This window comes from Amaranthus tricolor, chromosome 10 (assembly GCF_026212465.1).
Source record: "Amaranthus tricolor cultivar Red isolate AtriRed21 chromosome 10, ASM2621246v1, whole genome shotgun sequence".
NCBI lineage: Eukaryota > Viridiplantae > Streptophyta > Magnoliopsida > Caryophyllales > Amaranthaceae > Amaranthus > Amaranthus tricolor.
The window spans coordinates 2,377,080-2,389,712 of NC_080056.1; the positions used below are offsets into that span (position 1 = coordinate 2,377,080).

Genomic DNA, 12,633 nt, shown 5'->3' on the forward strand with positions numbered 1-12,633 from the left:
CCTCTTGTGAAGATGTTAGTAAAAATTGACTAATAATTGTTCGTAGTTGACTGTTATAATGGATTTAAAAGCCAAAAGCTAATACAAAGGAATTGTTTGGTAATGACTCTTAAATTGAATTTTTAATTGACTTTTAGTGTTTGTTTTGTTGGTTGAAAGAAAAAAGCTAAAAATAGTATTTGGTAAATGAATGACTTTTAAACAAAAATGATTTTTGGCTTGTTGTCCACTTTTCGTCCAAATAAACAGCCAACTAACAACACCTAATTTTACCAAACATCTCCTAAACAACTGGCTTATTCAATTAGCTAGTTTAAAAGCCAACAAAATAACTACTTTCCGTTAATCAAACAAGCTAACAAAAAATAACAATTCTAAATTAGTCCTTCATTTGCTTAAAAACTTATTTCTAACTTAAAAATCATTTACGAACAGTTGAAATACCATTTTTTTTTTAACCCTATGAAGTGCTACTACTTCCAGTAAAGTGGTACAAGTTCCAGTAACTCGTACTTACAAAACCAACATTCAGAAACCTTATCTTTTCCCCTTATATAAACTCCCTTCACTTTATACCTTCCAACTATTCCAAAACAAACCCCCAAACCTCCATCCCTCTTCTTACCTTCAATCCATCTAAACAAAACCCAATTTTCAACCATGATCACAGCCCATGATTTCTACACAGTAATGGCGGCCATGGTACCCTTATACGTCGCCATGATCTTAGCCTACGGCTCCGTCCGGTGGTGGAAAATCTTCTCACCGGACCAATGTTCCGGCATCAACCGTTTCGTCGCCATTTTCGCCGTCCCCTTACTTTCCTTCCATTTCATCTCAACCAACAACCCATATGAAATGAACTTCCATTTCATCGCAGCTGATACCCTTCAAAAAATCATAATGTTAGTCCTTTTAGCCTTATGGACTAACCTTACTAAAAATGGAAGTTTAGAATGGATGATCACAATCTTTTCCCTTTCTACCCTTCCCAATACACTTGTAATGGGTATTCCTTTACTTATTGCTATGTATGGTAAATATTCCGGTAGTCTTATGGTTCAAGTTGTTGTATTACAGTGTATTATTTGGTATACCCTTTTATTGTTTTTGTTTGAATATCGTGGTGCTAAGATTTTGATTATGGAACAGTTTCCTGAAACCGCTGGGTCTATTGTGTCGTTTAAAGTTGATTCTGATGTCGTTTCGTTAGATGGAAGAGATTTTCTAGAAACTGATGCTGAAATTGGGGAAGATGGGAAATTACATGTTAAAGTTAGGAAGTCTAATGTTTCTAGAAGGTCTATTTCTGGTATGACTCCTAGACCTTCTAATTTAACTGGGGCTGAAATTTATAGTTTAAGTTCTTCTAGAAATCAGACTCCTAGAGGGTCTAATTTTAATACTTCTGATTTTTATTCTATGATGGCTTTTAATCAAGGGTTTGGGGGTAGATTGTCTAATTTTGGACCGGCTGACATGTACTCTGTTCAGTCCTCACGTGGGCCCACCCCTCGTCCGTCGAATTTTGATGAGAACCCGAACCCGACTGCGTCTCCGAGGTTTGGGTTTTATCCTTCAGCCATCAATTCGGGAAATTCGGCTCCTGGGACTTATCCGGCGCCGAATCCCGAGTTTGTGAATGGGAGTGGGAATGGGGGTAGTAATAATAATGTTAAGAATAGTGGGGGGAAGAATCAGGTGCAGCAAAGCCTACAGCAACAACAGAGTGGAAGTGGTGGTGGAGGGCATCAAAGTAAATTGAGTCATGATGCTAAAGAACTTCATATGTTTGTGTGGAGTTCAAGTGCATCACCTGTTTCTGAAGTTGGTGGGCTCCATGTATTTGGGAGTAATGATTATGGTGGTGCTGATAATCAATCTGGACGCTCTGATCAAGGGGCTAAGGAAATCAGGATGTTGGTTAATGATCATCCACAAAATGGTGATACTAAAGGTATGATTAATCTTTTCCTTATTGCGGATTTCAAGTCTGGATAAATGATGAGAAAAGTAATTAATTTGTGACCATCAGTTCACTAAAATTTGCTCGATCGGAAAACTACTCAGATACTCGTGTGAGAGACCGATGGCATTGAACTCAAAACAAAAAGCCTTTATTCTTATTTTCACTTTAATTTCTATTTAGTCCATATATTTAATGCGTCTCTCGAAAAAATTGTCTCTCACAACAATTTGTAAAACTCGACGTTTGTTTTTGTTATATTGAGATTTTATCAATGAGGGAGCTTTGGAACTTATTTGTAGCAAGCTTGGGACGAAGAAGTAATTAATTTTTATTTGTTTATAAGTTTGGGTCATAAAGAAAATTGAGCGGTAAATTTGTAACAATCACCTAATTAAAATCATAAACTAAAAATTTTGGTTCATATAATTGATCCTAATTTTTTTTATTTATAAATTTATTAAAAAAATACCAAAATAATAGCTACATTATTAATTTCAGGGTTAAGGAAAAGTGAAGAATTTGCAAGGGAAGATTTTAGCTTTACAGGTGGAGAAGAAGAAAGAGAAAAAGAAGGAGGGATCCAAATGGCACTTAATAAGTTGGGCACAAGTTCGGCAGCCGAGCTCGACCCAAAAGCTGTGGCGGCTGGCGGGGCGGAGCTAGGTGGCGGAAAACACTTGCCACCAGCAAGTGTAATGACAAGATTAATCTTAATCATGGTTTGGAGGAAGCTAATTAGAAATCCAAACACTTATTCAAGCTTAATAGGCCTAATTTGGTCTTTGGTTTGTTTTCGGTAAGTAAAATGGGACCATTTCAAGAAATTTTAGCCAAAAGCAAATAATGTTCTCGTTACCTTTTAGCTTGCCTTTTTAAAAAGGTGTTGCATGCTTAATTCCCCATCTATTTATATCACTATATTTAATTTTAATTTCATTAAAATATTATTAACACACCCCATAAAATAAATATATATATATATATATATATATATATATATATATATATATATATATATATATATATATATTTTAATTTTACTCTTTTAAAAGGTGTTTGAACATGCTTTAAAATTAAGTACATACTCTTAAGTTTACCTCATTTAGTGTAATTTTTTTTTAAATTCCATATAGTAGCATCGAATTTTTATGAAATGCCAATGATATTATTTTTGTAAGATTTTTCTACATGATAACATTCAGTTTATGCCTTATCTAACTACCGTAGCATTTTCCGTTAAATTCTTGTCAATTTTTGTTTATTTCACCATTTTGACTTTTCTACTTTTATTAAGTGTTGGTTCTTGTCTTTATAATTTTCCCTAAACCATTTTTCTGCTCTCAAATGTTTAATTTACCATTTAATCTATCAGCGCTCTCATATGCTCAGTGCAAATTACAAAGACAAGAATCAACACTTAATAAGGGTAAAAATGTCAAAATGTTGCATTAAACGGAAGTTGACTAGAATTTAACGGAAAATGCTACGACAGTTGGATAAGGCATAAACTAAATGCTAGCATGTGGAAAAATCTTACAAAAGTGCTATCATTGGTATTTCATGAAAGTTCGATACTACCATGTGAAATTTCCTTTTTTTAAAATAAAATTTAGGGTTTAATTTTTACGTAGATATCTCATTTTTTCCGGTCTATATATGATCCAAACAAAAGTATATCCATAGTCTCGTATACTCCCTTCAATTCTTTTCAATTGTCCCATTTTTTATTTGGGCAATTTACTTTAATTGTCCAATTTCTATTTTTGAACATAATTTTTGGACCAAATTGTTCTTAAACCATTCATATAATTACCAAAACACCCTTATTTTTTTTACTAAATTACACTATTTAACCCTCGAATACCCACTATATCACATGGGTATATTATTTAAGGTGATCCCTCTACTTTCTTAATATTCGTACCCAATCCAAATGAAATAATTGAAAAGAATAGGAGGAAGTACAATACTACATATAAATATATTTTTTTTATTTGGGGTTGGATAATTCATTCAGTCAAAAGGAAGGAGCTAATCCTTAGGTTTTTGAGAATTAAACTTTTATTGTAATAAAAAGAAAACTTTTAACTAATACATCAATCTATAATCTCTTATAAAATCCGTTTTTCTCGAAACAAATAAAAAATTTTAAATGGCTTAACTAATGGCCAAGCCACAAGTGGACCGCGAGGGGCCTGACCTTCACGTCCTACCTTTGCTGTTTATTTTCGCATTCTATATTTTGGTTTCTTTCTGCAGATTTTTCTTTTGATTATACTTCTATATTGTTGGTATTGGTTTATATTTAAATTGCGTGAAATTATATTTATTTTGTATTATAATATTATAAAAATTGGGTAAAAATGCAGGTATAATGTGCAAATGCCATCAATAATTACGAATTCAATATCAATTCTATCAGATGCAGGATTAGGAATGGCTATGTTCAGTTTAGGTTAGTACTTCATATACTTATTCCTCCCACAACATTTTTGGTTTCATGCATCTCAAATTTCCCATGTGTTATGTTTATTAACCGATCCTAGTAGCAATTATTAAAATGTTTTTTTTAAACTTTAGTAGCAATTATTCAGGATTTCTCTTTTTAGATGGCTTTTTTATATTTTTGCTCTATTTTTTTTTTTTGGTTCACTGTTGCAAAGCTGACATTTATCCATATGTTTCAATTATGTTCCTTTTCGGTGCTTTTGCTTTTGGTTGAAAAAATAATTGTGAGATTGCAATAATAAATTTAAACTTTTGATTGAGTTGGTTTCTTAAGTGGTATCAGAATGTATTATGAATTCGAATTTCTTTTATCCCTCATTTTAATATAATGACTCTTGTGTTAGGAGACGTGTAAGAGTATATAACATATCATAAAACGACAACAAAAGAAAATTAGTGGGTCCATGGCATTTTAATTATTTTTTCCTCTAAATGTTTAATATAATTTACATTTTACAACGAGTTCTAATATTAATACCCTTAAACCCGTTATAGGTTCGCCAATGCCCAGTTCATCATAATCCATCTAAATGTTATTAGGTTATTTTTTTTGTGTTTTTAGTTAAATTAATGTAATTTTTCATATTTTTGAATAAGTTTATCTTTTATCTTTTAAGTTTTAAAAAGGACACTATAATAATGTACATGTAACTTCTAATCATAAGACAAAGAAAATGAATCATATTAATGGTTATTTAATTATTGAGAGGACATATAATGGATGTCCCAATTTATTTGCATTTTAGTGTCCGGCAATTTTGGCCAACCAAATTAATAAATTATGAAAATGAAATAAATTATATAATGTTTAGTACTCATAAATTAAACACTATTGATGATTATTGATTACTGATTTTGTTTAAACAAAATAAAAGTTAAAATTTAAATATTTTTTTACTTAAATTTTTTTTTGTGCAATTAGTTCTTTTTGTTAAGTTAATATATCTATAATTTACTGTTCATTGTGCCATATTAAGAATAATAAGCGTATTATTATATTATACATAATGAAAAAAAAAATAATAAGCATATTATGAAATACAATCTATTTTAGAAATATTTTATATGGAGTTGTAGTACCTAGCATAACTTATCGTCAAATTATTTTTAATATAAATTCTTTATTGCTACCACTATAACGTTCGTTGGTAGTTATTAGCTCATTGATTATATAGATCGAGTAATATTTGACATTAACAAGAAAGAATTTAATTAAATGCTAAAATAATACTCTCTTCTATTTGCTTTACTTGTCCCATTTGGTTTTTCAACACTATTTATCAATTACTCTTATTATGTGATTTATTCTTAATCTATAAGTTGCAACATAGTCATATGAGATCTTGTTTAATTCGTCTTGTTATAAATTTTTATTAATATCAACTTTTTGTAATTTTTACTCAAGCACAATTAAAGATATTTAAGATTGAAATCGTGCATTGACAAATGTACCAAAACTAAATGGGACAAGTAAAGAGAATAGGAGGGAGTATAAGTACTTTCTTTGGAAAATTAATAGTTTTGCTTACAATATTTTTTTGGAAAACAATTTTTAAGGATAATTATTTTGCAAATGGAAAATGCAATCATATATTTTTGTTGTTGATTTGTTTGTCGACTCCTTTAGAAAATAGTACGGATGAAAGGATGAAAGAGCGGATATAAAATGTTTTCTTATAAACTTTTTATATCATGGACGAAAATTATAATTTTCGATCCAAACAATGCAAAAAGACGTAGTTTTTTCAAAAATATAATATTTTTATTCGAATCTGACACCGTAGAAAAAAATAGTTCTGTTGACATGATTTAGAGGCGTGGTTAGTAATAGATAGACCGACGTATGTGCAAAAAACGTGGGTCCTTTGTGTATGTGCTACATAAGTTTGTGGTCCTAGCATGAACTCCAATTAGGTTGTATCAATTAAAACCTTATCTCATGTTTGTGTTCTATATTTTCTTCAAGGTGGTAGTTGCAATTATGTGTAGGATATACCTTAAGTAATTACTTTAATATTTAAGTGCTATATAATTAATTGTTTCTTTGTTTGGTAAATTGAAGGTTTGTTCATGGCTTTACAACCTAAGATTATTGCATGTGGGAACAAGGTTGCTATCTTTTCCATGGCTATTAGGTTCCTTACCGGTCCGGCCGTCATGGCGGTGGCCAGCATTGCTATTGGCTTAAAAGGCGATCTTCTTCGAGTTGCCATTGTTCAGGTTTATATATATATTTTTTAATTTTGTTAAATTTTGATCGGACCTGAAAACTGATTTCTAAAATGTGATAAATGTTGAGTTTCACGTTAGATTTTTAAAAATATGGAAAAATATTTCATGATTAAACTTTAGGAGTTCTTTGATTCCCTATTATAAGGAGAATAAAATTTTGAATTTAATAATTGTGTGACCCTTTAAAAATTATGTTTTGATAACAAAAATAGAATGATAACAAACATTTACGTAATTAATCCAGTCGGCTAAAAATTGATCATATTAGTCATTTTAACAATTTACTTAAATAAAAATAATTTATCATGACGAAAAAAATATAATATAACAAAAATATGATAATTTAAGAATCTAAATGATCATGATATAAATTATACAAATTTTTCAATGCAAAGGTGGTTTATTTTTTTCTAGATAAAATTAAATTTCACTACTTAACCAACATAAAATAACATTATTCTAAAATAAAAAATCCAACATAAAATAACATGTATAAATACATTTGATCATCAGGAAGTTTTCATTCTTATGTAATGGTAATTGTTTATAAATTTTTTTATTCTTTATGTTGGTTTTAATAGGCATCACTTCCTCAAGGGATCGTTCCATTTGTTTTTGCCAAAGAATACAACAATCATCCACAAATACTGAGCACTGCGTAAGTATAATCTATTATTTTTATATAAATTAAATTGTTTTTATACTTTTAAATAATATAACATAAATCATTGTTTTTATTTTCACTTTATATCACATGAAATATGATAAGCATGATAAAACCCAATTGCTCGAAAAAGAAGCCTTATTATCTTAATGACAATTGACAACGCTCCATTGCATTCCATTATGTTGCATTATGCTTTACTACACGTGACAAAGTAGATTTCTTTTCATAATTACAAAGTATATAAAAAATTAATGTACTCTATATCATTTTAATTCTTTCTTATTTATCATGATTATAAGGCAAATAATCTACTTTATACAATTATTAATAGTGATCACTACTCACCAATAAATGCTAATTTATTTGACATGCTAATTGTATCAACAAGGTTAATTTTGAGCACGCTACTAAGAGCATTTTGTTCAAAAGTAACTTATTTCTAACAATAAGTTGTTTCAACATGCTAATTTATCAAATACTAGCATTAGATTTATGATTTTATCACCCAAACATCTATATGTGCTCATAGACATGGAAATAGACCAATGCTTTAGTTCCATCATCTTATTTTTTCTTAGAAAAATAAGGTTATTCTAATTGCAATTAACTGTTTTTTCATAAAATAATTCCTTATCTTTTATTTATTTTGTTTAGTTACTATTTTAATCAATTTAATTTAATTCAAGAACTCAACTAAAAATTTAAGTTAATGCTTATGAATTAAAGTTACATTATATACTTTATCACATCCTTCACATACAGAGTTGTTTAAGTTAAAAGTATAAATGGATCACTTACCCTCCTCATACATGACATTAAATATTGCTCTTAAAAATACTAAGGGATGGATACAAACTTGTTATCATGTTGGCTCTGATAGCATGTTGATGAACCTATCAACCAAAAGTCTTTTAAGCTAATGGTTGTAGCCTCATAATATCTTATATATTTTTCCGTACTATTTTAATAAATTAGAAGATAAATTAATTTAAAAATCATTAAAACGTTTATTTAACATTTAATTTGTTTTTCTTGGAACACTAATACCACATGATAATATAGTGTTAAAACTTTATTGTAAAAAGTGCTAACACTTGATATTAAATTTGTGGGCAGCGTGATATTTGGGATGTTGATAGCATTACCAATAACCTTGGTGTACTACATCCTTCTTGGACTATAAAAATTGTTGTCTTAAAAGGATTGAGTTTGCTAAGTTTAATACTTTTCTACTTTGAAGTTATCATTATTGAGTTTTGTGAAGAAGGTTTTCACAACCTAAGCTTGCACAAGTGTTAAGATACTAATGGGTGAACATCACAAGATCACAGATGATGTCTCCAACAAGAGTTTCAAGTTCAAGGTGCATTCATCAAAATTAGGGTTTTGGGAAACATAATTTCAACAAGTAAATGACGGTGATTGGTTGTTTGAGCTTAATATTTTTGACTTCTTCAAGGAATTTGATGCCTAATATAAGGATCATGCTCCCACTATACTTTAGCCTCCTTTTCCCCACAAAAATAGATTTTTATATTTTCTTTTCTCGGGTACGGATATGGGTATAGATTGTTTATCTTTCATCTCTCAAATCCTTGCTATATGCGTGTGAGATTTATTGGGTATGATGATGATGATTAAAATGTCTTGTATTTGATTTTTTTTTTTTTAAAAATTTTTGATGTTTGGTGGTGGATAAGAGAGGAAATTAGGGGAAAAGTAGTGAGTCTAAGGTTTTGTTATAGTGATAGTATTATTACTAGTTTTAAATAGTTGCTAGATCTTTGGTTGGTTATTGTTGGTTATTTTGTTTTCAGTTAAGTTATTTTTAAGTCAGGTTAATTTTAGATAAGTTATTGATGTAATAGTTTTTTTTATTGTATTAATAAAGGGTAGGTTAAATTTTTAATTTGTAAATTTTGGTTTTGTTTGGAAATAATTCTAGAATGATGTTTGATGTTTTTAATAAAGAATTCCTATTATTTACATATGATCTTGTTTTTGTTGGAGTGTTTCAGCTTCGGTTAGATTCTTGCTTTCTTTTTGTAAATTGGATGTTAATATTTGCTGTTTATTCTCTCTTGCTCTAACACAAAAATATATAGTGGGCTTTATATTTTTCTACACTTAAAAATAAAAATATTATAGTATTCTTAATTTTCTATCCTAATAAATGTCCCATTTGACTTTTCAAACTTATCAATACACTTTTTCAATCCTACATTATGTACGATTAGGCTTGATCAAAATTATAAAAAGATGATATTGTTTATATTTTTGAGATGAAGTAAACGTAATCGTATTTAACTATGTTCTAACTAAGGTTATGACTTACAATTGTTTAGGTTATGTTTCACTAAAATTCGATCAGATTTCGGGTCAATTTCGAGTTGAGTAAAAAATACTCGATAGCTCTATTTTGTACGCATGACAAATTCAACACGCCATACTTTTTTCGCTTATCTTTGATGGTATAAGGCGAAAATAACCTTGTTTAAATCCACATCCGATTTAACATGCATCAAATCAACTAAAGTCAAATCATTGACTTGACTAGATATGATCCAAATTAGACAAAATTCAACCTTGATAATACCCGACCCAAAACATAATCGAGTAACTAATGATTTTTAACTAAACATAATTTATAACAGGAAAGTCCGAGCTTAAATAATAACTCAAACTCAAGTATGAAAATAGCTAACAAAAATGAATTTGAACAAGAATGAGGTAATACATGAATCCATTTGGCTTAATTATCCCCTACCTAACCAAGAAAAACATTGATTAAACATGGTAGTTATTTGTTATGTATAAATTGTAATTTTTTATATTTCTTATTACATGCTAGGCTAAAAAAAAAGAAGAGAGTTAAATTAGATGAAAATTAAATTTAAAAAATTTTTTTTAAAATACTTTTATATATTTTAATTGAGATAAAATTCAATTTTCTTTATTTATATGTAAATTTAAATGTTATTTCATTATAAAGTTGTTTTCTTTATTGGTTTCATTTAAAACTCTTTAGACCATATATTTTTGTCTAATTATTCTGTATCAAAAATTAATAATGTCACTTTACTCCGTCGGAACAACATTAAATTGAGAGGGAGAGTAAGAATCTAACTTAAAACGCATTGATGACAATGCAATGACATTCAACAAGATCAAGGTCCTAGTATCCACGTATGATTAAAGACCTTAAACAAAAACTGGGTCCATTTTTCATGTGGAAGCCCATGCTGCAGTCATGTGCGTGCTCAATACAATTACACATTTTTAAGTTAAGGGATGTCAAAGTTTAAACTGATAGTTAATGCTCTAAGATATGTTATACTTCTTTCTATTCACCTTATTTGTGTATTATTTATTTATCATTTTTAATTTGTATTTTACTTTTAATTTATAAGTTAAAACATAGTTATGTAGGATCTTGTTTGATTCATCTCAATACAAGAATTATTAATATCAACTTTTTATAATTTTTAATTAAGAATAATTTGAGATATTAAGGGTTGAAATGTTGCATCGGCAAATGTGAAAAACTAAATGGGATTAGTAGAATTAATAGGAGTGAGTATATTCTAAAACATTCACACGAGAGTCCTTGGCTAGAAGTGTGAATGCAACACAGACCCTCCTCATACCTTGCGCTGAATAGACCTCTTGTCACGTTGGCTCTGATACCAATTCAAGGAAACAACTCAATCAAAAGTTTAAACTAATGATTAAGGCTCAAAGATATGTTGTATACTTTAACCGGGGAGAATCTAGACTCAAGAGTTGGGATCATCTAGACCATAGTTCGGGCAATTTGATAAAATACTTACTCCTATTATTAAGATTTAAAAGTGTAACATGTAACATCAAAAGATAACAGTCAAGTTGATTTATTATACAACTATATGTATAGTGATGAGTATTCGACTGATCTTATATATAGTTAGGTTAATCATGATAGTAACTCAAAACCAACTTAGGTGAGTCTCCATTATTGTTGATATTTGAAAGAAAAAAAGTAAGATTAGATAGGACTCAACAATTTATAATAATATATATTGAGATTGAGAGTGATATGAGGATAAATAAATTAAATAAGTAGTAGAATAATTTGGTGTGACCTATTTGTTGATTTTGAAAACATCCAAAGCAAATTGAAAAAAAGGGGATTGAGATTGGGGCATGAACATGATATTGACAACCATCTTTAGTGTCCCCTTGGCTCTTATGGTTTTTGTTCTTGTGTATTTGGCCTTCTTTGCAGGAGTTTGTGTGGTTCTAAATTGAGAGTCCCCACCAAAGTTTAGAAGCATGCAGACCATATATGACACAGGATGGGTGCTCTTAGTTGGATTATGGTTTCTACCCGGCTCCATTTTTTACTTGCTAACCTTAGAATCACGTTAGGTTATCGTTCTAGAGGTGTATAACATGTTCGATCGCATAGGATGTTAAAATTAGGAGAATTTAAATGCTCAATAATATACATAATGTGTCTAAGTATGTTAAGATAATGCGAGTTATAGCAGATTTTGATATGAAAAGTAAGAGACCTCAAATATTAAAAGCACGCAAAGTTAATATTTATCAATTTCTTTCGGCCTCTATTCGAAATGCATGTCAAGTAATGAATGTGTTGTCAAAAATAGTTCTTCCTTTCTAACATGTTTCTTTGCATTTACTCTAATCCTCAAATTGCTTGAGATTCACGTCTAGCATATTTCACTGTTTTTATCAAAGAATCAACTCAATCAAAACATTAATCATCATCATCATCATATCCTGTGTATCCCACCCATAGAAAACTATGGACATGGTATGAGGAGGGAAGGATGTCGGCAACTCATACCCATAAAGGAGAGCGCGGCCAAAGACTCCCCCGGCTCGAGACCGAGTGCGGCTGAAGCAAACTCTGCAAGTCTGCGTCTTATCACACACAAGCGTGACCCTTAGACATAAGAGCACCAACAATTAAGCCAAGGGAGAATCAGTAGTCTAAAACATGGATAAGGCGCTTCCACCTACCCCTATTCCTTGTCAGATCCTTTGATTAGTTTAATTCATGCAAGTCAACTTTTATTTGGTCATTTCAAGTTCTCCTGGGTCTTCCTCGACTCCTCTTACCCTCTACTATAATGCTCTCTATCCTCCTTACAGGCGTGTCGAAAGTCTTTTTCTGCATAAGTCAATCAAAACATTAATCTAATGGCTAAACATTTGAAGGGTAGATGTGATTTAGACCTGTTATCACATTTAA

General features: G+C 30.0%; 1 protein-coding gene across 1 annotated transcript; it reads left to right on the forward strand.

Annotated features, from left to right (window-relative positions):
* The first annotated feature begins 501 nt into the window (after positions 1 to 501).
* Positions 502 to 9,364, forward strand: LOC130826268 (auxin efflux carrier component 4-like). Its single transcript, XM_057691868.1, has 6 exons — positions 502 to 1,957; positions 2,468 to 2,765; positions 4,339 to 4,424; positions 6,540 to 6,697; positions 7,291 to 7,367; positions 8,493 to 9,364. Exons 1-6 carry the CDS (start codon positions 661 to 663, stop codon positions 8,557 to 8,559), a joined length of 1,983 nt encoding a protein of 660 aa, XP_057547851.1. The 5' UTR covers positions 502 to 660; the 3' UTR covers positions 8,560 to 9,364.
* Positions 9,365 to 12,633: the final 3,269 nt, after the last annotated feature.

What these genes read in the sequence shown, in the direction of transcription:
- LOC130826268 (XM_057691868.1), top strand. Translation starts at nt 661, where the DNA reads ATGATCACAGCCCATGATTTCTACACAGTAATGGCGGCCATGGTACCC. An exon ending in TGGTCTTTGGTTTGTTTTCG is followed by an intron (nt 2,766 to 4,338) that starts GTAAGTAAAATG and finishes GTAAAAATGCAG; the next exon opens with GTATAATGTGCAAATGCCAT. An exon ending in AATGGCTATGTTCAGTTTAG is followed by an intron (nt 4,425 to 6,539) that starts GTTAGTACTTCA and finishes GGTAAATTGAAG; the next exon opens with GTTTGTTCATGGCTTTACAA.